Source organism: Anguilla anguilla, chromosome 5 (genome assembly GCF_013347855.1).
Source record: "Anguilla anguilla isolate fAngAng1 chromosome 5, fAngAng1.pri, whole genome shotgun sequence".
NCBI classification, from domain to species: domain Eukaryota; kingdom Metazoa; phylum Chordata; class Actinopteri; order Anguilliformes; family Anguillidae; genus Anguilla; species Anguilla anguilla.
In genome coordinates, this window is record NC_049205.1 from 50,208,112 (window position 1) to 50,235,258 (window position 27,147).

The 27,147-nt window shown below is 43.1% G+C and overlaps 1 protein-coding gene across 5 annotated transcripts in view; it reads right to left on the reverse strand.

Annotated features, from left to right (window-relative positions):
* Nucleotides 1–27,147, reverse strand: part of LOC118227671 (talin-2) — a 114,975-nt gene that overhangs the window by 42,711 nt on the left and 45,117 nt on the right. For all 5 annotated transcript variants that reach the window (XM_035418416.1, XM_035418414.1, XM_035418415.1 and 2 more), the window contains 19 exons: nt 23,323–23,496; nt 21,365–21,462; nt 20,718–20,847; nt 19,739–19,891; nt 17,253–17,395; nt 14,871–14,998; nt 14,560–14,623; nt 14,111–14,215; nt 11,601–11,756; nt 10,073–10,174; nt 9,376–9,452; nt 8,017–8,197; nt 7,277–7,390; nt 6,712–6,820; nt 5,789–5,997; nt 4,931–5,029; nt 4,525–4,692; nt 3,595–3,889; nt 1,781–1,947 (listed from right to left, as the gene is read on the reverse strand). In XM_035418416.1, the coding sequence (XP_035274307.1) occupies nt 1,781–1,947; nt 3,595–3,889; nt 4,525–4,692; nt 4,931–5,029; nt 5,789–5,997; nt 6,712–6,820; nt 7,277–7,390; nt 8,017–8,197; nt 9,376–9,452; nt 10,073–10,174; nt 11,601–11,756; nt 14,111–14,215; nt 14,560–14,623; nt 14,871–14,998; nt 17,253–17,395; nt 19,739–19,891; nt 20,718–20,847; nt 21,365–21,462; nt 23,323–23,458 (2,634 nt within the window). In that variant the 5' untranslated portion in view covers nt 23,459–23,496. The remainder of the gene's footprint in view (nt 1–1,780; nt 1,948–3,594; nt 3,890–4,524; nt 4,693–4,930; nt 5,030–5,788; nt 5,998–6,711; nt 6,821–7,276; nt 7,391–8,016; nt 8,198–9,375; nt 9,453–10,072; nt 10,175–11,600; nt 11,757–14,110; nt 14,216–14,559; nt 14,624–14,870; nt 14,999–17,252; nt 17,396–19,738; nt 19,892–20,717; nt 20,848–21,364; nt 21,463–23,322; nt 23,497–27,147) is intronic.

Below are 27,147 nucleotides of genomic sequence, written 5' to 3' on the forward strand. Positions count from 1 at the left end.
CTCAGTTCTCACCAAGCCACCGTGCCTAACTCAAGGCAAAAAGATCAACAGTTTCATATTAATGTTCCTTTTTTTGGAGGGATATAGGCTAATCCCAGTGACATTTATTTAATTTAGAAGTAGCTGGGTGACAGTCTGTAAAAGTAACACTGATCTTTATCAGCTTAAATAGAAGCAGCACAAAATATGAATCTATTAAACCCACTGCAACCGGGGTGATGCAAGTGATAAACGAATATTAATCAGAGCATTTACTGCCATGCCTCATGTTCACGTACATTAAAAGGGTAGCAGAAAGCCAAATAATGCATCGCTTCTGCAAACCAGGGCCTTAATAAAAAGGCTCCAATCAGTGTAGAGAACCTGAAATTTACTGCCTTTGCCATGAAAAGATGAACTGTAAATACCGTAAATTACAGAGCGCATAAAGCTCTAGTATTACACTGACCTCCGTGAACAAATCCAAGTGCTGGCATTTGCTCAGCAGGAACGAAAACAAGTGCCCACAAACGCAACACTGATTCACTCATCTGTGAATACCAAGGCCACCCCCTCACGCATTGTGTAAGCCAATTAGACATCTTCTCATTGTTAGATTTAGGACAGACAAATGGAGGGAAAAGGCTAGAGGTAAAGCTGCACTGTAAACAGTCAGACCCCCTGCCAGTTAACACCAGAAAATCGTTTGTAGAATACTAATCACACCATTCAGCTGCAATGCAATGGGATTTCGCAGCCAACACAGCATGATGGAAGGTTTTATTCCAAATGCACTCAAAGGTAATGCAACACAAATCAAGACAACGTTTCAAACAACCGCTATTCAGATCCTGATTTCACAGCACTGTATATAACCAAAGGACTTGAACACAATGGAAATAGAGGGACATTCATGAAGGCATAATAATAGAAAACTTGAAATAGAAACCTGCGGTCTAATAATGGCGAGATGGAACTAGAAGGCAAGATAAATTATAGTCATTCACAGACAAGAGTTCATTAGTTCTCTAGTGCTATTCGATTTCCCATGCATTAACAACTCAATTGGAATTTCACAGACTTGGACAGGGTTACAAAGTGACTGTCCAAGATACAGGAAATAGTCATTTTGCCTTTCGACGCACTACAGTATACGGGGCTGCTGTCAAATGCCAATATAATTCTGATTCTTATAGCACCAGTACAACTGTGGACAATTCTCCCTCTGTACACTCTATGCTAGATGCAAAGAGGCATAAAGCACTGTCTGCATTTTGACAGTTGCCAAGGAAACCATCAGAGAAGATTTCCCACCTCCCCTTGAAAAAGGCAGCGATATCATGATTAATGCGTCACAGATCAAACGCGTCCAACAAGCCATCAGCTCGCATTTCATTTGCCTACTTCACACAGATTACGGCTTGGTCATTTACACTTGCCTGCAGTGTTGATGTGACTATGAATAACTGGCGCTCCTCTAATAATATTTCTCCACTAAACTCTCGGAAAAACTAGAGCCCTGTGAAAAAGATAAATCTCAGGCTGAAATATGAATGCTTGGGGGTTCAGTGTTTTCACAAGACAATGCATATAAAAAACCAACAGAAATGCTTTACAGATCAAAAACCCTTTAATGGCAAAAATACCAAAAGTAATCTTTTAAGATTTTTCGTGTTTGATTCATAATTCTGTAATTTAACTCGGCTAATGATGTGCATAACAGCAGCTCCTGAACAGAATGGATCAGGACAATCCCCCTCGTCTGTCATCACGCCCTCCCCCTCCTCTCCTATCCCTGTACCTTCGCGGCCTCCACCATCCTCGCCGTGGCGTCGGCCAGCAGCTTGGCGGCGGCCAGCAGCTTCTTGGAGTTGTCCACGTCGATCTCGGCTTCAGCGTCCGACCTCATGGCGTTCACCAGGTCGGAGGTGGCCTGAGCCAGAACTCTGGCCTGGCGGACCATCTCCCCTGCAGGACAGAGACCGAGACTTCAAGGCGTGGATCAGGGCACACAGCTGGCTCAAAACATGGGGGGAGCAAGGGTGCTCGGGCTGACTAATTATTCATTATTCATTTAACCAAGGCAGCCGTGTTCCCACTTGAAAACCAGCATCTGGACCCAGCCTTCCTCGGATGTTTCCATCTGTTCACACATTCTCAGGTTTGGACTGCAAATTCGTGTTCTCACACCAATTTCTTTTTACGCTACAAACAAAAAAAACTGCACTTGTGTCATCTCATGAAAGATTCACAAATGTTCTTTTTCATGTACCACACATCGACCTACAGAATTACACCATTATACTAAGATACTGCTCTAGACTGCAACCTTCACACACCAGAAATATTTGATCAATTAAATAAAATCAACAGCCTGAGTACAACTATAAAAATTTAACATATTCATTTGGTTCTTACACTGGTAATTGTTCTGAAAATAATGTTAACCCAGGGGAAAAGGTTTGTCACATATGTTTTTCTTTTAGTTTCAAAGCCCTGTAAAAGCTGATTGGTAACAGATTTCACGTTGTGCAGTGGTTTCGTATGACATGTTTTCCACAAACCCACTAGGGTTGACTGGTCTGCAAAATTCCTCAAATTCAAAACAGTACCAAAAACAAATGCTTCAACCTTTTAAAAAATCCAAAAATGGAATGTTTGAAGGCCAGCTAAAAAAAAATACTCTTCAGCATTACCTTGGAGTTCCTTGAGTGAAAACAAAAGGAAATAGCCCACTCTGACCCAAGAGTTGTTTCCACAGTGCTGAAGGGAAATAACTATGACCAGGTTTCAGTGCACCATTTTTAGTGCAGTGAAATCTACTTAAGCTACAGAAAAATAAATAAAATAAGCTGGTAATATATACTTACTCTGTACAAGAAAGTACAGAGGATATGTACTACATATGTTATATTAAATAAGATAAACCTTCAGTCATAAACAGGAAACACCCCCAAAGCAACAGTGGATCCTAACTTGAAATGCATTCGACATTAAACATCATATTGCCCCTAACAGCCATGCAGTTAACATACTGCAAGTGACAGGCATTGATCAAACGCGGGTTTAGCCAACCGGAATTAGACTTAATTTAAGATTAAGATTCACTTTATTTGCCAATTAACACATGGTAACTGGAATTGGTTCTTCTAACATCTCTCCTAGATACACGCATACATGTTACCCCCGACATCTACAGTCCTCCTACATACAAGCATGCATTTTTGTCCTCTTATCTATTTTTACTTCCGTCCCTTTTTCTGTAAAGCACACTAACTGGCACTGCAGTGTACTAAATGTGCTATACAAATAAAGTTAATTACAAATAATGACTATTATTATAAGCATCAGTGAGGCCAGAGAACATGGTGAGCCACCAGTAGATTTATGAGATACAGTGCCTTTCTCAAGAGTACTTTACTAGTATTGGTGGGCACTGTAACATCAGCCACCCTCCAACTGCTAGCCCACAACCGGAATACACCATCCTGGCTAAGCCAGGGATCGAACCACAAACGTTTCCTTTTTTCAGTCAGCCACCTTTCTTACCTCTAAGCCACCTGCCATCAAGACCATGAACCCCATGGGGTTTCCCCTCCCTCCTCCCACACTCACCAGCATCGCCCATGGAGCTGAAGATGCTCTCGGTGACGGTCATGATGGTGTCGGTGGCCTGGTCGTAGCGGCCGATGGGCTCCCCGCGGCTGGCGTAGTGGCGGACGTGCTGGAGGAGGTCGTTGAGCGCCTGGCTCACCACGCTGGCGGCCGCTGTCACCTGCTTCAGCAGCTCGGCGTCGTCGGTGGCCGAGTGGCAGGCCTTCACGCAGCCCTCCACCGAGCGGTCCACCAGCTTCCCCGCCTCCACCAGCTGCTCCTGACACACCGGGGAACTGATAGTGGGGCTCACCACCTGAAGGGAAATGCACACGAAGGAGGACCTGGATTTTTATATCCCATAATGCAATGGGACACAGATACAGAGCACAACAGCAGAGCTGGCCCCATGGATTACAATGGGCCATGAAAATGGTGTTCCTTAACCAAAACAACACCAAGCAAAATTTCTGCCTGCATCTGTTTAATCATGCCAAATTGTGATGCGTGGATTAGTACAATCCAACCTTAAATCCATCCTGAATGACAGGTGATTATATAACATGGGGTTTCCCAGGTTTAGCGTCTTTCTGTTGCTATGACATGTATCTGGGTTTAGTTTTGCTAATAATGTATTCAGCTGTGGCACTAAATGGAGGGATGGTATTCATTAAAACATCAGTACTCCACTTTAGTAGCATATGAATTACGGATTGTACTTGCAAGCAGTGAAAACAAATAAAACAATGCTTTAATTTAATTACAAATACGTTTCATTAGTTTTTTGTGCTATAAATAAATACTTAATTGGAAGTTGTTTGGTTAGAGTGAAGCAAGAGACATGCATGATGGTTTAATTAGGCCATTTTGGCTCTCTAACACCACGTCCTTGACCGCTGGCTGTGTCCCAGGACTGTGTGAGGGGACGGAGGTGAGGCCTTGGCACCGTACCTTGGCACAGGCTACCAGCTGGGAGGTGGAGAGGGCGCACTGCGTGGCGGCTGCGATGACTCTGTTCTGCAGCACCGTGTCCTCGGACACCTGGGCCACGTTCTTGGCCTTCAGGACCAGCATGGCAGCGGCGTTGGCCACCGCTTTGGCCAGGTTCATCAAAATATCCTGAAACGCACAAGCGACACGTCACCAGCTAAAACAAACAGGGAGCTGATCATATTCATAAATGTGTGGAAAAGCTTGAACTCCAATACAACAGGATTTAGGGTTATATTTATATTATATGGGCTAAGAGAACATCAGTTGTTTTGCCAGTTCAAGAAAAGCAGTGTATTACTTTGTCCACTTTCACCCTTGAAAGAAAGGCCAGAGGAGCAGTGTGTTACATGAAAGAAAAACACACCTGGAACCGTTCATCGGTCTCATTCTCCCCGATTTGGCGCAGCAGGTCGCCGCTGGCTTGACCGATGCTGCCTGCTGCGGTCAACACCGTCTGTCGAGGCTGTGGATGAGAACGCCACACATTTTTACCAACGCCACCAACGCAGGAGGAGCCGAAGCTACGTGATTTCCACTTGTTTTTGCCGGGAGATAGAGAATGACTGGAGTAAAGTGGGGGAGAGTTTTGGTGAAATCTCCCTTCGGGGTCTGACATTTTTTGTGGGATGAGGGATGCTGTGACTGCCTAGGATGGAGTTAGAGCATTATTAGAGCTACAGTTCTGTTATTATTCTGCAGTGTGCCTCTTCAGTTACATTATTAATTTGCTTAGCAAGTGCCCCTACCCAGAGCAGTTTACAGAGATAACATTTTGCATATCATCACCGCTGGATATTTACCATTTATATTTAAGATACTCAGGTTGAGTAAATTGCTCAAGGGTACTACAGAAGTGCTCAGTGGGTAATTTGGAATTTGATGCCGTGCTAAATTCCTTCACCCCCACTTCACACTGCTAGCTCATTTACCTCACTTAGACTTGGTCCAGAATCAGCCCTTCCATCATAAAACAACTGTAAATCACCAAATTAATTCATCAGAAATAACTGCATTGCAGTAAATTGCTTTTTAAATCAAGACGTATCGAAGAAATCTACTGCCTTTTGATGTCTGAGAGTGCAAATCCAAGCCTCTTTCAGCTAAAAAAAAACAAAATAAATCACTTTGTCTAAAATAGTGCTATGCACTTCACACAGTGCGGATGTGCACTTCACACAGAGCGAATAGGTTCGTTTATGAGCCCGTCGGCATGGTTACTCACCTCTCCGGAAGCTGGCTCCACGGCTCTCAGTAAGTCTGACACGGCCCCGGCCAGGGTCCTGGCGGCCCGCATGAGGTCCTGCCCGCTGCCCACCTCGTCCTCCATCAGGGCCGCCAGCAGCTTGACGCCCTTGGACATCTCCGTCAGGTTGGAGGAGATGGTGGTGATGGCGCAGCCCACCGCCGTGTAGTCCGTGTCCGTGGGGTCACCTGAGGACGAAGGGGTGGAGGTCGGGGCAAGTCGGGACGAGCCCTTCCTGCGAGCCCTTTTCCGCGCACTCTGTCTTTAAAGGGCACCTCCTCCTTAAAGGGCAGGATGGTCGTGCTCTGCATCTTCACACTCAATCACGGATATTTGACAGGGATCTCACAGAAGGGGGATTTAACAGATTCATAGAGGGATAGGCCAAGGCAGTAGGAATGATGGGGAAAGCAAAGTTTCCGCACACTAATAGATGGATGAGCAGGGGAAGTGTTTTGCCACCAGACAGATGGCTGGTCCGCTGATTAATATCTGACAGAGGGCAGCATGGCATTGCACCAGCCAAACAGGAGCCCTCTGCCAGCTCTCTCAAAGCAGGAGCAGCACACTGAATATTCATTAATGGAAATATTCTTTTGGGCCTTCAGGGAAGACTACGCGTGATCTATAAGGCAACAAGAGCCCTTGAAAACCTGAACAGAGACGTGTTCTTCATATGAGAGACTAACGTGGGGTCTAACATGTCTCAGGCAAGGAATAATTTCCTCTTAAATGGGAGGTGTGAAGTGATGTTTCATAGATGATTTCCTTAAAGCTTCCCTTTTAAACAAGAAAGGATCTGCTTAAGTATTAATACCATTCAGGAGAAACCAGGCAAGGTATTATTTGCACAAACTTATTAGAAAGAACAAGCTGACCTGGCATCACTAAACACTACTCACCTGCGGTCAGGTTGACCACGGAAGCGGTTCCAGCGGTGATGGCGTCCACCTGGGAGTGGATTTCATGCTTGGACTCATCGACTTTGTTCTGCACCCACACCCTGGAAGCCTGTCAGGATGAAAGTCAAGGAAATTATATCACGCTCAAGGAAGAGGAGCTGAAATAATTCTCACCACAAATAAAAATTCACCGTACCCACACTGGCTGTAAAGTCTTTTACAGTTATGGCAATCATTAGCTTAAAGGTCTGCTGTGTATACCCACAATGATCCATCAGAGGAAGGAAACCTGCCAAATTCCCACCATTCCCAATAAAATAGGCCTTTAATCAAGAACTCATTAATAGCAGGTGTAACCCCATATCAAAGGCTAAAAACTAATACTGTTCCAAAAAGACAGTCCACTGTGTGAAAAGGGTCCACATGTTTATTTTGTATCAACTTGGAGGAGCCTGTAATGCCCGAATGGACTTTCCCTGTCAGCACCTACAGCTTTGCAGACCTGCTTGCTGAACGCAGAGGGGTAGTGGATGCTTGCACACAGTCGTGTGCTCTGTTCACTCACCATGTCTTGTCCCAGTGGGGGTAGGTTGTCCACTTCGCCGAGGTCATCCTGGGCTCGTTGGACAGCCTGCATGCTCGTGTTGATGGTGCCCATGAGAGCCTGCTGGGCAGAGCTCTGATGAGCAAATCAGGGAAGGAGGGAGGGGGAGGGAGGGAAAGAGTGAGAGTTATCATAGCTCACATGCACACAGACACACAAAAAAACAAAAAAAGAACAAAAGAAATACAAAACACTAAAGCTCAAATCCAGATGAGAAACCACAGCTTCCAGGGTAAGCAGCTGCCTAGACTCCAGCAGTGCATGCCTTTGCTACGTGGAGCAATTCATCTTCAATAGCTGCTTCAGCTGTGTTATCGCCTGAGATAAGCATAAAATGCTTTCAAAAGCCACATCCATAGATAAGGAGAGTGAGAGAACCGCAGTTTTAAATGAGTTGACTGTACAACTATGAGAGCATAAAACCCATGGATTCCAAGGATTTGACTGGAAATACCAATGTATTTATAAATCAGCCTTTTAAAGAGTCAATGCCTTGGGCTCAAATCATTCAAGTGTAAACTCTTCCTGCCTTTGATTGTTGATTTCTTGCTGCTCTAAAATCAACATAACTTCATGCTCCAAATTGATGTTTTTTTTTTGTTTTTTTTTTTTGAGAACAGTCCTCGTGCCTCTTGAGGCCAAAGTTTGGCTGTCAGTGGCACGGTCTTTGTGCCCCATATGCCCAGTGTGGCAGTGCTTACCAGAGGGGGCATGTGTCCCCTGTGCATCTGTCCCATGGTGACCTGCTGCTGGGCAGAGGGCATGGTGCCCATGTTGAAAGTCTCTGGTCCAACGGAGCCCGAGCGCATGACAGCTGGCAGTGCCACAGACCCGTGCTCGACCCGACCCACGCGGTTAAACTGCTGCTGCAAGATGGTGGATCTGAAGAGGGGGAGGAGCAAGTGTGTGAGAACGTACCTCATTGGCTGTCCTCCATTGACACTGCACAGGGAAGTGCTCATTCACCTCCTCCACTGAAACTACCACTGAGACCTAAACTTTGACCTCATCCACTGAAACATTTCCTTTCACCTCCACTGTTGAGAGTTCACTGAGACCAGTTATTTCACCTTCTATAGAGGGAGAACTATATTGAGAGCTCACCTACCAATCAGTAGCTACATTTATAAACGCCATAACTTGTTCATTTGCAAGCACTAAATCAATGCATATTTCTGAGTGAAGGCCATTTCTGATGGAACCCAATTCCATATGAGCAGAAGTCCGTTTTCAGAATACTTGATTGGCAAATTAAAGCCTCGGGCTCAGGCTATAATTTTGTTTTAAATAGCACAAAGATATATGCAAATGACTGCATACACAACATGACTATGATACCCAATATTATAACATAACAAACATAATGATGAGAACAGGCCATTCAGCCCAACAAATGCTCTGATTACCCACAGACTAGATAGTATTCTAGTATCTAATACCATATCAGCACCGCGTCACTGTATTTTAGCATAATGTCCACTTATTTCCAGCAACAACACCAATCTGAGCACTAAGAGAAAACACCAGGCTGACAAATGACATAACACAGCAAATCAAGAAGAGAAATTGCAGTTCAGAAATGACGTTCAGCTGCTTCAAGGAAGGATTTATTCCCCTTGCAAGTCTTCTGATAATTACATTTCCCATTCACTAATAATACTACGAAGGGCCCAGAGCTCTCGACTGTAGAAGGGCAGAGGAATAAAATAAAGTTTGGTGCGTCTGGAAAAGCAGTACTGGGAATGGCATGATGGGGAAATGGCTTCCGTTGTTCAGCGATGGCCACTTGCAGATAAATGTACTCGTACACACATAATTAAGGATGCTGAGATAAAGGCTTTGTTTTCCCGGAGAGAAACAAACATACTTCCTGCGCTTAATTTTTCCCCAGAGCATAACTAAATACACACAGGAATGTGGTTACATGCGCAATTAAGGACTAATCAGATGGTTCTTTGTGTGTGCCGAGCGGTAGAGGTTCCTACTGGCGAGCATTCCGGCAGAACGATTTGCTTGTGCCCCACAGAAAGAATGATAGAATTTATAAAAAATGTTCATACTTCTTTGGGGAGACTGATTCTTCCAGCATCGTTGATTCTTCATCTCCTTCCAACCCAAAGCGATCTTTACTCTGCTTCTGCAAAGCAAAACATAGAGAATTTTCAGTTCATAATGGCTCATATTGGATTCCTTTCAATGCATATTCATTCAGGCAACCTAAAGGCTGGAGGTTAAATTTCCAGTTAGGGCACTATCATTGTACCCTTGAGCAATGTACTTAAACTATATTGCTTCAGTATACACCCAGCTATATAAATAGAAACTATGTCAAAAAAATGCTGTTGTAGAAGAGCGCCTGGTATATACCAGTAATATAATGCCATACATAATCCAACCACTGCTCCTAATATACAGGAGTATTAAAAGGCCTCCAAGGGTGTTTGCTGAAGATCCCAAAAATTTTCCAATAATTTATCATTTAATATATGTATACAACCGGCACTTACCATTTTAAATTACACTATAAAATGTGAAATACTTAGCAAAGCATTAGTTGGAAACAACCCATTGGTTCCTACCAAGCTCATGAAAAAATGCTTATCCTGTTCAATTGTATACTGGGTATTGTCTCCTCAAACGTATTATCATCATCACTGGTGCCTTATAAATTGAACACCTTGTAGAGGTTTTCCTTACAAAATATCAGTTTCAGAAACCAGTAGCAGTTCAGCAATCATTTAGCAGTTTCCAACAAACCTTTTTAAGGATGATGTCAATGTATCCTGCAATCAGCTGTGAAATCTGTTCACCCTCAGTGGTCTGTACCGAGTAGTAGCTCTCCTGGTATTCTCCAAAATCCTGTACAATTCAAACAATTAAAATCATTTAGGAAATCCCCCTCAAGCAAACCACATCTGTGTACTGCCAAAACTGAGAGTATAACACTCTCTTTAGGCATCCTCTACAGGGGGCAGCCATCTCAGTGACCTCACAGTCATCGAGACAAACATGCAGAAACAAATGTTTTTTTTCCTTTTTCTCCCCCCAAGAATCACTACCTTGAGATGTGAGGTTCTATTTTTTATTATGTTATCATATTTTTGTGCTTAGTCAAGGCCTTTATCCAAGGTGGCTTACATTACACACATACTATATCTCACACCAAATGTATCCAAATGTACATACAATCAATTACTTACATAATAATTTTTAAAGGGTCAGATAGCAACCTGTTATCTACTGAACACTTTTGTAAAGCAGTGAGCACACTACTACCATCTGACGTACAGACCCATTAAAAAAAGGCCTGCCTGTAACCATCAGAGCTGTGTACTCTCGGCATCCTAACAGCGAGGTGGTGCTGGGGGAGTGGGGTGGGGGCTGGTGCTTGTAGCGCAGGGTCAAACAACACTCCTATTTCCTGCATAGACACTCCCTTGGCTGCTCCACACTGGAAGATCTGACTCATGCCTCGGGCAGAGGGGAAACTACAGTCGAAAAGGAGCCTGAAAATGCCCAATTTGGAAAGAAGCTCAGTAACAGCCAGGCTTAGATCCACTGCAGCCCCCTCCCCCAGCACTCTATCCAGCCATTACAACTCCACACTACATCTCCAACACAGCATGACACTAATCCATGACATTTTGATATCACAAGCTTCCTAAACTTTTAATACGGCAATAAATTTGGACCAAAAACAAAAATGGAAAAATCAAGCTTTCAACAGCCCAAAAAAACGAATCTATTATAACATGAAATACTGCATACAATATACATATGTCTGCCAATAGTAGGGTCTGTGTGGAGATGTACAGTAATAGATATGTACTGGCTGTTGTAGTCAGGAGGTTGGGAAAGGTGATGTGTTCAAGATGTACAAGCAGCAATGGAAGTTTGTGGAAACCCAATAGCTCTGCAGGGTGTTCTCTTAGATTTTAAAAGGCATTAAACAATGTTACATACTGAAGCCATTTCACGTTTAGAACAGAGGGCACATGTGGAAATGAAATCAAGGTGGTCATTTCCCACAGACAGTAGAAAGCACTGCTTCGTTTCAGTACCTTTGGTATAAAAAAAGCATGTTAATAAATAAGACGTATGATTATCATTATAAAAAAAATTAAAAAAAACAGGATTTGAACTTTAAGTGGAGTTAGAGACACATATACTTCTGAAGATGTGAACTGATGATGTGCTGAAAGGCCTTTCTGTGGACTATAGACAGATCGCTGTGTTCTAATTTAAACCCAAGAGGGGACAATGAACAGCCAGAAATGTGCCCTACCAGCGTGAAGCTCTTAGGTGAGGCCGCCCATCTCTTCACTGTGGTCAGAGGCCACTCCTGCACCACGTCTTTGGTCTTCTCATCCACACGCATGACAGACTCTTTGGTAATGCCCAGCAATCGCGGGACTAGCTTATTCTTACTTTTCATTTTTTCCTGAAAAAATAAAAAATACAGCTCACAAAAATATGCATTTGTCAAGTCCTCCAAAATAATTCAATACCATATCTCGGTCACTGACACAGTCTCCCTCACTCTTTCTTTCACTCTCTCTCTAGAATAGTCACTGACATTTTCACCCTCACTCTCTCGCAATGTTAGCTCTCCTCCGCTATAAAGGAGCAAATAGGTTGACATTTCTGCCATTCATGACAGTGATGCCTTTCAAAAACACACAGTCAATTTGATTTAAAAAAATAAAAAGATTCCACTTATTTCAGAAACCAAACGGCAAGCAGATGAGCTAACAACAGCTGTTAGAACCATTAAGAAGGTGAGATTCAAGAATCAGGAACAACGTGATGATTGACAAGGCAACATGGCTATTCACTCTTTGTACTAGTCAGGCTGTCGGTGGATGACTCTGCAGGGAGACAAAATGAGGCTGACATGAGAGTACATAGGAGCTTTTTAAGTTGTCACCACTGCTGGCATAATGGACAAGACCTGCTGGCATTTTCATTTATGTGCACGGCTCAATAAGCAAAGCATCAGTGAAGCCTTGGTCTACTCTCCTTAAAACAACTTAAGAAAAACTCACTGCACTAGTTCGCCAGTTCAAATTTGAACCTGAGCATGCCTTTGGCTGCCTGCCAGGGGCAGAAATCTTCAGGCATTTTGTGTTGCAGGGCATTTGGGGGGAGAGTCAAAAATACCTTGTACCGCTCCAGGCTGGGGCTTTGTTCTAGGTTCAAAAGATACACTGCCCAGATAAGTACAAAGACATGCCACTTGGAATTGTAGGGCAACAAAGGCATCCGTGATGATAAATGTTTTTTTTTCCCCTTCAGAACAAACTGATCTTCATCTCAGGGAAAATCGATATTTTAATACCTAAGCTAATACGATATGTTATTGGTGTGAATCCCTTTTTTCCATCTATGTACCTTTGCTATCAATCACTTGTTTCAGTGCGTAAAGCACAACATATGGAGCCATATTAACCCCTTCTGCAGTCCCCGATTTTAACACAAGCCTGAAAATGACATACCCAAAATTAAATGGTTACTATTTTTGAACCCTATTGACTACAGGCATAATTATGGTGTCTTCTGAAAGGTACCACTTGGCTGTATCTGGTCACCTTAGAGACACAATGGTGCCACAGCGATAATGCTGGAGAAACCCTGGTACAAATTTTATGACAATAGCACCAAAAATGAGCAATGTCTGGGTAGGTTTCTACAAAGGCCATTTGGAGACTCCAAAAGGACACTTAAGTAATATGGCTCCCTTTTACCCTGCCTGTCATCCTCCATGTCTCGCTTGCTCACCCCCTCCCTTTCCACCTTCGGTATTAGCTATTCAGGCCAGTGCGACTTAAGGGGTTAAAGGAAACTTCAGATTTTAGTGGTGCTGAGAGAAAGGAGAATTATTAAAACCACTGAAAGAAATAGTGAATTTATAGCCAAATTCAATGTCAAATGACACCAAGTCAAGTTTACAGCTACAATGGTCTATTGAGGTCATGGATCCCAAAATAAACTTTAGCACAATTCTCAGATTGCTAAAACTATTCAAAGTTCTGTGCTCTTAATTATATAGAGGGCTATCATGCTACTCTAAAACTAAGAAACTAATGATGTGTTCCGAATTAACACAACTAATCTTCTGGGGGAAGTACTTCTGTGTGTACCCTCTCTGTGCCCTTTTGCAGAAACAAGATGTGAATTATTTCTGAAACATCTGGTATGCCTGAATTTCATTGCACAGGTGGAAACAAATTCTTTCAGATGGATTTCAGTGGCTGGCCAGTAGTTTCCCTTAATAGAGGCTGAAATTCCTCTGCAAACCAAGAGGATTTCAAGACCCAGACTTAAGGACACTGTTTTGAGAGCATGACTGCCTTTAATGTTTCCAGTTTTTCATCAAAATTTGTTTTTATCATTGTTTTTTGCACATTCCCACAAACGGATCCACTGATGTTCACACACTGTGCTTTTGTCACTGCAGTCTACCCAATGCCTGCATTTATTTTTCTGATACATTGCCAGCCTTGCCACCGCTGTTCTATGTTCCTTTTTCACTTGCATTTGTTTCTATTGTTGGTATCTCACATCGGTATTTACACCTCCACTGTTTTGCAGATATCTTTATTTATATCTCCTCCCTTTGGTTATATCCCCATACCTGTGTTTACACCTCAATTTGGTACTGAGCCAGAGAGATGACAGTGAGATATGAAAGCTAAGGCTCTTGCCAACCACTGCCTTAACCTGCAACCGAAACTAAATCACACGAGCGTAAAGCACACTGCAGCTTCGCACCCTCTGTGCCTCCCTGCATCTTACCTTCACCAGGAAGAAAGACACGCCGTACGTTCGCAGGGACCGTGCCAGTTTGACATATTTCACTTTGGCTTCGATCTCACTCATTTCCCCACAGTTCCTGTGGTCCTGTCAGTTTCAGGAAAACAAAAAAAACAAAAAAACATTTCAGCACTGTAACCTTTAACTGTGTCAAAGGGGTCTCGGACATAAGTGCTCCATGGCTAATTAATTCTCTCTGAATTTCACCGGGACATGAATTCACTGCACAAATTAATGGACTGTGATAACACATTGACAGAATGGTTTTACTTCTTTCTGGTTATTCTTTTCATATGAAAAGGCTGCATTCCTGTGTCTAAAAACACCATCTAAGGACAAAGACATATATCAAAAGAGCATACCAACAATTATATAATGTTAAAGGCATACTATGCAGGAATCTATGATAAAATATATTACATAAGATATACCTGAAATATTTTCTTCTCTGCCCCCCTCTGCTTGATATATTCCTTGGGCAGAAATTCCTTCAAGCTAAAATAAATCACAATTTATGTCACAGATTTATATTTACAGATAAAGTTTTTACACTTCTTCAGGAAAAAAATTATCGAAAAGCTTTCAGTACAAGAATTTCGAAAAAAAACACAGTATTCTCAATACATGAAACGAGAAACTCTATGAAATAAGAACAAGGCAGCCATTAAAGGGTGAAGGGGCCTACCAAATATGGTGTGTAATTGTAACAGGAGTGAGTCCAGTATGACAAAAAGGGGCTTACTCCAGGAATCCTGGCTTGTGTTTGTGTTCAACGTGCGGCCCAAACTGGATCTGGGCCTGAATTCCTCCAAACTCACAGGCTTTATCGAAAGACACCGGGTGGGAGCCATTTAGGATGTCGTCTCGAGCCTGAGAGAGAGAAAGAAAGAAAGAAAAAAAAGAGAGAACGTTTGAGAAAAGAACAACATGCATGACGTGAAAATCACCATTAAAGAAGATACATACACTACTTCATAGAAGAGTCTACAGCAGAGGACCAGACAGCACACTGACAAACTACTTCCCCGTCAATGCCCGTCCCACTCATGTGCTGCATTCATGGTGCCATTCATTATGTCTGGCTTGTTGCTTGCCTAAACGAGCAGTTTTTCTTGTGACATTCGCTTCCTAACCACAATAAGCGGCTGCCTCCTGACGTCTTCCAAACACCTACGGGGTAGTAGTGTTTCTCGCGGATGCACCGTGTTCTATGCATCGCTCTTCGATCCTCTGACAGCGGTCCGTGATTAACGCTTCCCTGCAGGTCTGAACGCTTAAACGTTGACAGTTGAAAAAAATCTTCCCCATCCTTGCTATTTAACCCAGCAGGTTGGAAACGGCTGCCAAGCGTGAGAGCGTCAGCTTTCTGAGAGCATCCCTGCGTTACAGGGAAGCTGAAATAAAATTACACATCTGATCTCCAAATTTAAACAGCTGATCCCTCTGTGACACAGCACGGTGCTACAGGTTTCCATGTATTCGAGTGATGGAAGAGAGACCTCAAAACGCATGAGGACTTTGCTGACTTTACAGTACGTGTCCTGCTAATTTAAACTGGTCCGACCTGCAGACTGAAACAGGCGTGTGCAGAAGACAGCAGGATAAACTTGGGTGTCCTCATCTCCCACGGAGGAATTAGAAGAGGAGAGGTGGAGAAGAAAAAATATACCCACGGGGGGGGGCTATTTCATACATCAAAGAGTGGTGTCACACCCTCCGACACACCCATGCAGAATTACTTTTTATTATTATTATTTTTAAATCCTGATAAATGAGAACCGTCCTTCATTGCAAAAATAAAGGGACAAAGCAGAAATTTGAGATGTCTGCAGCAATGTTGCTGAAATCTGCTGAGTAGACCTTCATAAATACACACTATAAATCTACCAAAATTGGGGGGGAAAGGATGCAAGCAATATACAGCACCCTGGCATACACACAATTGCATAAATGCATGCAGAAGCTCTCACACAATGAGCTCAGTGAACAAGTACTTATGCGCATCTGCCGGAGTCTGTCCGCCCACAAGCAGACTGTTTACAGCAGGCGTCCGCCAATGAATCAAAGATGTGTTAAAACTGAACACAGGGAAGGGAAGAGGAAAGAGGCGGCGTGCTTCACTCAGCCTGGTGTTAAGGGGAAAGGGTGTGTTTTTTTCACTGGTCTTGGAAAGAGCACAGCGGTGAGTTAAAGGAGGGGCCCAGCGTGGAGAAGGGTTACAGCTGCGTTCGCTCCGTAATGCCACCGCCAGTGACAGTTCATTGCAAAATCGAGAAAGCCTTGTCAATACAGAGGAGGGCCAAAGCAGTTTAAATCATTGTTAGCTAACTACAGTTAAAAAAGCCATCAATGGTCTGCTACATAAACTGCATTGTACAGTTTATGTAAAAAGTACTTATAAAGGACTATTTAAATACAATTTGATTGCGACATGAGGAACTGTTTAAATAAGCCTCTGTGGGCACGGCACCAAAAAACACAACTGCGGTTGGAAAATATTGACAGATCATTTACAGAACAGACACCAAATTTATCTGCAGCCAAAATCTCCACAGAGACTGTCAGATGGCCCATTAGTTATTCTGCCTAGCATTTTTATAAACTGCTTTATTACTACTGTTAAGCTAAGAATTAAAGAGAAGCTTTCAGACGTGCCTTTGGTAACGGCTTATAATGAATGAAAACAAACAAATTAAATCCAAACTTCTGCTGCAAAGGCAAACAATTCAGATCAAGATGCATGCTATGATCCTAAATGGAGCTTTTCAGCACTGGCCAATAGAATTTTGTAACATATACACATATCACTCGTAGTTAGGTGCTGGGCAGATATGACGTAGGAAACAACAGATGACTGCAACTTTTCATTTTGACTAGGCATACATTCTGTTCACCCAAATGTTTTGAAATACAGGACAGGATGACTGTATTAAATGGATTTGTAAAAACACAAATGTGACCTTTGATTAGATTAGCAGAATGATAACTGTCCTACACATTTGTATAAAGGTTTTGACATAGTTTTAGGCTTTTGCAGACCTTACTAAGATCACTTGGATTGAACCATCACCAGAAAGAGTTTGTCGTGAGAGGGGTTGGATAGAGGCAGGGTGGCAGAGCGGACCTGAACGTAGAGCAGGTTGAGCTGGACCGGGTCGCGGGAGTCCACGTTCTGGTCCGAGTAGAAGAACTTGCGCCTGAGCAGCAGCGTCTCGCTCTCCTCCACGCCCTGCTCCCGGAAGGTCCGGCCGTGGTCCAACCAGTTCACTGCGGCGGGGGAGAGAACACGCAAGCCCCTCCTGTGAATTACGGTCCATCTCCACGGAAACCGCAGCTGCAGACTTGTTATCCAGGGGCAAATCATTTTGCAGTTTTCGCAATCTGACAGCACATGGACACTGAATTTTCAAGGGAGCAAATGAGGTAGACACAGAGCTTGAGCATACACATACTGTTTCAAATCCATGACAAACCCATTAACCAGCAGCTCTTATAAAATTGCTGAAGCCAAGCACGTTGGGTTTATGCTTGGATGGGAGGCCTACTAGAAAAATAAGTTGCTGTGAGAAGAGGTGTTGATGGGCCAGTAGGGGGCACTCTTCCCTCTGGGCTAAATACAATTTGTTCTATAACTTTAATGGAGGGACTGTTTTGAAGGGTGTGCCATTATTCCCATAAGAGCGTCTTACTCATGGCAACCATTAAAGATCACAGGTTAGTTTTCGAAAGAGAAGCGATGTTAACCCAGCTATCCTGATAAAATTTCCAAAACACCCACAACATATGGTCACCTAATAAATTCTCCTACATCTAATCGTTTGTTCATTATCCACTTTTATTTCCCATGTTGTCCCTGCAAATGAGAACTGTTTTCTCAGTTGACCTACCTGAAAAATGAAAATAAAATAAAAATAAGCATTCTGCTATATACCCAGAGGAAAGCCATAAACCAGTCTAATTAGGACACCAGAGAATGGGCCATTCACCAAAAGCTCAAAATATCCCTGTTTACTGAAAGATAAAGTGGACGAAAAAGTGAGAAATATTCTTGACCAGAATTCTAACCTTTCCTTTAAAAACTGTAACAGATGGTTTTTGAAAGAAACAGATGTACAACCTTCACAAACATGAGCCTGGTCTTGACGAATGACAAGATAATCTCACTTCTCACATGATCCAGGTCCATTTTAGGGGGTGCATATCACACACACATATGCTCTGAGCCCCAAAGGGGGGGTTTATTATTAGCCTCTATCATGAGCACATAGAGGCTGCTGCTTTGCAAAAAATGTACAATGTCAGATTCTCATCTATGAACTTTAGAACTTTGACAAGAGCTTTGAAACCTCTCAACAGGAACTGAAAATAGCAGCAAAAAATAATTCATTAAATTGCAAACAAAAAAACATGGATAATCAAATAAATTAAAAATTTGGCCGGTAATTCCATGTTTATTCCATAACCGGAACAAATCCATTCAGGAGTAATTATATTTTGGGTTTATTGCTCCGTGCAGCACCAGATAACAAAGTTAACAGGATTATGAAACTGGGATTCATTTTGTTAGCAATAAACTCTCTGACTCAATTAATGCAGATAGTGTCAGATGACACAGTTCAGAGAGGGCTTGCACTGATTCAGGCAACAGGCTACTTGAGCATGGCCAGACACTCAATATCACTGAAACAACAAGTGACCATTCTCTGAACCAACCAACAAGCCTGCAAACTGCTCTTTTTGAGCATGAGACAGTGTGCAAGAAAGCACAAAGCAACCCTTATTTTGCATGCACTTGCCACAGACAGCCACATGGAAACAAACATTGCATTACAGGCATTTGGCAGACGCTCTTATCCAGAGCGACGTACAACAAAGTGTATAATCATAACCAGGAACAAGTATGATGAAAACCCTAGAGAGAAGTACCGGTCCAAGTGCAGGGAACAACCGCATAGTTCAACTTGGACCCTGAAGGTTAAACTGTTTAACACTAACACAAACGAGAACAGCAACAACGCAGTCTATGCAAAAATACAAGCAGTAGTTAAGACAGGTGCATTAACTTAGTCACCTACAAAACAGCTACCTAGTTACAACCCTAAGCTTACAGTCATTTACAGGGAAGTAGGGAGGGATGGGGAGAGGTGCAGCCTGAAGAGGTGAGTCTTCAGTCGTCGCTTGAAGTGGGTCAGTGTCTCAGCTGTTCTGACCTCCACGGGGAGGTCATTCCACCATCGTGGGGCCAGAACAGACAGGAGACGTGTTCGGGAACAAAATGAGGCTTATCATTTTCCTATGGGATAACAGACCAGTTTTTACATAACTGGCTGACTTTGAAGAGCACAGAGATCCATAAATAAAAATATATATAAATAAACATCTGTTGTGGTACAATGCCACAGATGCGTTGTTCAGACATTGGCTGTTGGCTGGCTACTGGCCCAAAACAGAGCTGAGATTGATGGGAAATGGAAATTTGGGTGAGGAAAATAAAACTGGACCCAACAACCAGGCACTGTGGCCCTCTTGCACAGGTTTGAAAAGGCATACAGGCACTGACAGCCCCTTCAGGAATGGGGTGTAAATGCATACATAGTCATTTAAACTCACAGTCATCGTCTGTGTGAAGTTTGGCCTTCAGTTTCTCCATCTTCCTCTCATCTCTCAGCAAGGTCCTGTCCTTCTTTAGTGTCCCTGTGCTATCCTCCTTCTTCTCCTCAGGAAGCTCCTGGATCAGGGAGTACTCCTCATAATTGGTAATTCCTGGGAGGGAGACAGAGGCGGATGGACAAGGGAGAAAAGCAAGAAGGGACAAAAGGAGGGTGAAAAGGGAGGGAGACAGGATTATATTGATGGTAGGAGAGGGAGGGAAAGATAGAGAAAGAAAACATGAACAAGAGGGACAGAGATGGCAGGAAGGAGAGAAAGAGGAAGGAGAACGCGCAGTGATAGAGCCATCTGATTCCTGACAGTCAGCCGTGTCACGTATGACTGAACACTCTGCCCCGGCTCCCTGCAGGGCCAATAAGACAGCCGAAACTGGAGAGCAGCCAGAACACCGGGAGGGAGAATTCAGGGGAGGAGAAACCAACCAGATGTCTGCATACAAATATCCATGCTGGGACATATCTGGCAGGTATCTCTTCCCTTGCCCAGAATCACTGAAATGCGGGACTCCTGGTGGCAGGCAGTGGAAAAGATGCAGTGTGACTACAGTAACAGAGCCTGCATGTTGAAATAGCTTAATATTAGCTATACCTTGAGGAATCAGGTCATTTTAATGCAGCACACATTCGGCTAGATCACCAATTTAGAGGCGCATCTGAAAAATTCAAATTCAAATTAATTAATTTGAAAAATCTAAATTAAAGCCAAGGACAGGATTGAGAGGAACCACAATGAGTTGGGCCAAATGCGGATGTTTTGATGTTTATAAATGGCCCTATATTATACATTATAAATAAATATGTATTGCTTATACTGTATATCGTGCATACATACAGTAGGATTTATTTGTGTCATTTGTGCCTTTGATAAAGTTTTTCATTTTGAGATAGAAATCTTTAAAAAAGGGGAATGGGAGGGTTACCTATTCTACTGCATATGGTTACAAGCAGCTCTCCCACAGTTTTGGAGTCATCCACCATGATGGTTTTAATGGCGCAGTCCATCATTTTAATCTTCTGCGGCCTCTGCTTTTTCTTGTATTCCAGAATGTCCTGAGAGACACGGAGAGTAGCACAGCACACTTACAACACTTCAAGCCTGTCAGGATGCAAGAAAGTCTCTCCTCACATGAAAGAGATTCGCCATTCCCCAACATCACGTCTCCTCACACGTACAGCAGCATGAGAAAAATTTACTTCCAAATAACGGCCATTATTTCTGAAGGCTTCAAATGTTCCTCCTCACTAATGCTATAGGACACAGCCCAGATACCCCGACACATATGAGCCATTGTGAGGAGACATGCGTACATGCGTGCTTGTGTACGTGCGTGCGTGCAGTTGAGGGAAATCTATTCAGATGGACATTTGCCGAATCTCATAGCCACGCACCACCATTTACAGGACTACAACAGGCAGGGGGTCATGTGTCACTGCCTCCATAAGCATATCTATCCATAACAATAACAACAATTCTGGTTCACACAGCAGTCAAGCATTACAGTAACACTTCTAATTCAGTCAGGACTTCAGGAGCAGATAGCAAACCAGAGGCATTGCTATGCTTTACCCCATTCCGGAGCATATAGTAATCCAGAGTTCTCCCAGATTCCAGCCATATTCCTTTCCTGGGATCTTCATCAGAGAGGAACAGTCCGTAGTCTGAGGCTGAAAGAGAACAGGTTTTGTGGTTAAAATGAGGCCACTGTTGGGAAAGAGAAAATAAAAGTCACCACCACTGAGGCCAATTTGTGATCCTCAAATATTTTTAAGATCATCAAAAAATCTGCACCTGAAGCCTTCCCAGGATCCTGCAGTTTTACACCAGTTACCTGGCTGTCATCATTTTTATAACAATTTCCATCTGAGCACACATTCCCTGCACATACTAATTTACAAAGGAACAAAAACAGTACTTTAAGTCAGGAGACACTTCAACCTTGATATGACTTTGATTCTTATTCAAGGCCGAAGGGACCATTTCAAGGTTTTTTTTTTTCTCACATTAATGAGGACAATTTCATTGCATCCCAGCAAGACAGCTAGTATGAAATGTATGCAAATCCATTCAGCATGCAAAAAAATCTGATTTCATGTCTCAGAGAACTACAAAGTCCCCTGACTAAAAAAAAAAATACAGACACAGACAAGGGGAAAACACACATCTGACAATGGCAGATACCATTCCACTAGACAATATGTGTCAAATGTTTGACTTCGGTATTTTTCTGACTACAGTCAGAGCACCTAAATGCAGTTATATCTACTGTTCTGCCTGGTTTAAGCATTATTAAAAACCTCACCGCACCTTTTTACAGAATTCAGCATTAGCCACAGTCAGGCATGTGAAGCTTTCCCCCTGCACCTCTCTCGACAAGAAATAAGAATTTTGAAACTTTACTTTAAAGTAAACACCACACCATGCTAGCAAGTAAACACAAAATGCTAGCGCACATTTGATGACTTGGAGTCTTTCTACATCCTCTATGCTCTTTAATGCATGAATACATGAGTTCAAAAAAATCACATACAGTACAGTATGTACACAATACTGAGAACAGAGGACAGATTGGTCACCAGGGAGGCCCAAGTAATCTTTTACACATGGAGTTCAGAAAGGAAAGCTAAGTCTGCTGGCTTAAAGATGACCAAGTTTACACTTTCATCATAGTGCTTCAACATATACATCTAATGCTGAACATTTGTCATGGCTTTAGTAGCCCCACCTATGCTACATCTAAAACAAAATACTCAAACCCAATTGCTACTTGAAGCACTAAATTTTCAGTCTCCTTCTAGAATCTACTATGGCTAGAGACAGCATTTCACACCCTTTCTCTTGCCTGCATAAAATGAATAAAAAGAAAATAGAATTAAATGTGATTGAATTTAATCATGGTGTACCATCCAGCTACTGGTGCACTTCAAGCCTTTTTTGTTATACATCCAGTCCATGTTTACTGTTATTCCTATTCAAGTTATAGGAAAACAAGTAGCTTTTATTAAGGTCATAATTAACCCTATGGCATATAAACCCATAATTCACCCTAGTGGTATATTACCACAAGGATATGGATCATAATGAAGCGTTAATTCCCAGTTGGTCACATGCTTCAGAATGTGGCGACCCTATGGCACTTAACTTGATGTTGCAGAATTAATTTTTACTACTAAGTTACGCAATTATGGTTGCTATCAGTTGTGAGCTGAATGATGAGGCAACAGTAGTCTGTTGCCGAAAAATGCTTGTAAGTGACCCTGGAAAAGAGTGATTGTTAAATGTCTAAATGTCAGCAATCTGATTGGAGCTGGAAATGTTAATTAGGTTTTCCTGAAAAGGTCAGTACATATCTGAAAAATGCCTTTCCAAACATACAAATAACACATCAACCACATGGCACTGACTAGACAGCAGACAGATTTATAAATGTACAAATAAACACCTTCACTGTAGTTCTCCCCTTCTCATTGAAAATCCCTGGATGTTCTCCAAACAGATTTCAGTAGATAATAGGAGCATGCTCTCACCCTGCCCTGTCTGGGCCTCTTGGACCCTCTCCCGAATGATCCGACATGCATCGTAGACGGCAGTGGAGGGCTCGAACTGCATGGTCTTCACCACATTGCACTGCCGCACGCAGATCTTCAGCGACAGGGCCACCATCTTGGCGGGTGGTGTGTGCGCGTCACGGACCTCTACACCTGCGGAAACACAGTCAAGCAGGAGTGCCCTTAGACTTCAGCTTGAGAAAGAAATATCACTTAATACAAAGTCTAATACACATACATAAAGCGATGCAGATTTAGGTACAATAAATCCAAATACATCTTTATTATAAATATGTCATTTCAAGAATGACAGATTATATTTTCTTAAGCTATATTTCCCTTAAGCTAAAAACAAGCAATTCATATATAAATTGTATTTCCAAGACTTATATTTAGTAACTCAAGGACAGTGTAACACGAGGGGAGAACATTGTGCCTTTCAAAGGAAACTGATATGCTACCAATGAATTTTTCTCCCCCCTCAAAGATCACCTTGCCTAACCCACCCATTACATTTAGGCAGAACAGACCGAGCAGGTCGCAAGTTGAAAGGGGTTGCCTTTCAAAGTGAAAATAAAGAGCTACCGCCTCTCTGGACTTCATTCATTTTCTGACAGATCTTCAAAGGCATTTTTATTTGCACCAATACGTGAAATGAATGGGAACAAAACTGAGAGCCAGCGACAGGCCTCGAGCAGGCGGAGAAGGGCAGGCGCAAGGCTCCCGCATGATCACTGCCGCGCTCTGGGGAAAAGGGAAGGCCATTTTTGCACAGGGGCACAAGGAAAAAGTAGATTTCTAAAGGTACTCTGGCCCCGAGATTTCCACACGCTGGCCTTTCAGGGATGAGTACAGGGCACATACTCGAGCAGCCTGGCGGCAGGGTCAGCTTTAGCATTCTGACAACCTCAAAGGTGGAAAATCAAATTTGAGCGTGGGTATTCGGAGAGAAGCCGATGCGTACTGTGATCGTTCGTGGGCACAAAGCCAGGCGTACCAGATGCTGTAAGGATCATTAGTGGTCTGGTGCATAATTACCCATGATTCCAGGCTTTCACTCATCGCTTACGTGAAAGATGGCAAGGTCGGATCAGTAGATGGAGACCGAATATGAAGAACACAAAAGGACATGAAAACATCCTCAGTGATCTGAAATCCTCTCGTGAAACATATCACTTGATACAACTTGCCTGCTCTGCTTACTATCTAATTTTAGACATCAATACATCTATCTGTTAATTGACAGGGCTGTGCTTAAACATTCCTCCTTTTGATATTTAATAGTTTTTAATGCTTGTTTTTAAACGTCATTTCCTGCTGTCTATTTAAAACACTCTGAAAAGGAAAATTCCTTTCATAACAGTTTGGAGTTAAGTCTGAATGATTAATTTATTAAGAGAGCAACAGATCAAAAGGGCTTTCTGACAACATTACCAAAATGATTCATTTTCACCAATAATATTAGTCTGAGACCAGGGTCATATTAGTTTCATGGGAAAGCATTAATTTCTAGAGTTAAATCTCTTGCTGCAAAGATACCATTCAATATAAACAATTTAAAACAATGTATAATTCACCCTAAGGGTGACTTCAAAAAGAAGTTGTTACAGCATAGATGCATTTGCAATTATTACCCCAATCAAGAGATAATTTTTTACATCAGGCTAACATCAGGCTCCGCATAATTACAAACCCACTATTTAGATTGGATTAGTTGTAAGACAAGTCTACTTTGCCTTACTGGAGAGACTACAAGTTTATCAAATTAAATGTTCATTTACAAAACCAGATTACTTTTCACTGACCTACATTTTGAAGCAGGGAAAATATTCCGCTTTGGAAAATCTAAATTTCCATAACGCTTCAAGGCTGTGGCTTCCATACAGCAAACCCTCGCTTGGACATTGAGAACCTTGCTGCTCAATAACCAAATGCCCTGACTAATCTGACTTCATACCCCCATTTTTCATTGCTAAACAGCAAATGAAATTGCATTCCGAACTGGGAAATGGGACCAAATATATGACCGTTTTGATAACTCCACCACAATATTCTTAATCAATAATTTGACAACACTGAATGATATGGTTAAATAATCCATAAATTAAGAAAAACTGTTCTATTGCTCAATATTCAGGAACCTAAGGGCCGTGAATAACAAACTAGACGGTTCTTTAAGAGTCAATCACTTTCCTGTGAGTGGGTGTGAGTGCATGCCGATCTCTGTCGTCGCCTATTTGTGCAGAAGGGTTTGAAGTATCATACAGCACTTCAGGTGGAAAAACGTGGTTCGATTTGAACATTCAACCATGGAATATTTGAATATCAAGTGCTAAGACTCAATAAACTGAGCTTCACGCTCTAGAAAGCCCCACAGAGGTCAGTCACCAGAGAAGAGAATTTTCTTCAGCAGGCCAGAGATGACAAGTGGCGGGTGATCCTGGCCCTGGCAGTGGGTCAAGCGACAACTGAGAATGCTCTGGATTTTCTGCTCCCCCTTTCCTGAACAGCAGAAGTGTAGGGTGTCTTCCATGATCATGTTCTCACTTCTCACTGTATTTTCTATCCCTCCCCTTCTCCCTCTCCCTCTTTTTCTTTATCTTTCCCACTCTCCCCATCTTCACCCTCCTCTCACGCCCCTAGGGATGAAGAAATATCACAACATTTCTCAAGGCTGTCAAATTCAGGATGCCAAAGCGAGCACTTGGGGAGAGGTGAAGGTACGGCATTCGGTTTGGGAAATCGTTAAAAAAGCAACCCTGGGACAGATTAGGAAAAATAACCTGCATCTATATCTCAGCTCAGAGACAAATGACATCGATTAGAGCAAAGGCATTCAGAGGCCACCTCCAGCTGGGAGGACATAAAGGAGCCGACCGGAAAAACGACGCACACTTTAAAACGCACTCGAGTGCATTAACAAGGCGGCTTCACCCACAATCCCGTGTGCGATTCATAACCGGAGAGCCGATCGTGTCGCGACGGGGGCTGTGGAGAAACCCCCGCCCAGCAGGGGGAGCGGCCTGATGAGCCGCCGCCACCCACCCCGGATTCCATCCCTCTGGCGGAGGGGCGCGAGAGAGGCGGCGCTCCCCTGCAGATGTGCGGGGGCCGCGTCCTGCAGCGCTGCCGGAGCGCAGATGTGCGGAGGCCGCCGGCCGCGGAGGGCGGTCCGCTCACGCCAAACACAGCTGCGAGGCTGCGCGGGATCGGCGGCGTCGCTCAACGCTCGCGGCGCCACAGAGACAGAGAGAAAGACAGCGGAGGAGACAGCGGGCGAGCGAGGGTGGGGCCGCAGTGAGCTCTCTAGCACTCTCTTTCAAGACAAACATACACAGATATGAGGCCTCGGTACTGGACAGCCCTCATGAATCATATATGCCGTGCTGAGCGTCCATCTTCCTGTAGCTTTATTCCTACACAGCTGCAGTTATAGCTCATAAATTTTGGATGATTCTACGAGGAAACAGAACTATGGTAGAATGTTTGGTTGGATGCATCAAGCCTTTACAAATATTCCCTGTGAGGGCTGAAAGGAAAAAAAAGCACTACGTTTCATTTCCAAGTACAGACTTTTTCCCAGAAAATGTGATGATGTACACACATGAAGACTATCAACATTTAAGCACTAAAATGTTTCTGTCTCCCGAGAAGTACATAGATGCCCTTTAAACCATGCATATACCAACAGTCAAACAGATAAAGGATGAGGTCCAAAGTTGATTAGCAATGATTCCACTGCAATCAAGCAGCCAACAACGCCCTGCCGTCTTCCTCTCTTTGTACTGTTGTCTGTATCTGTAT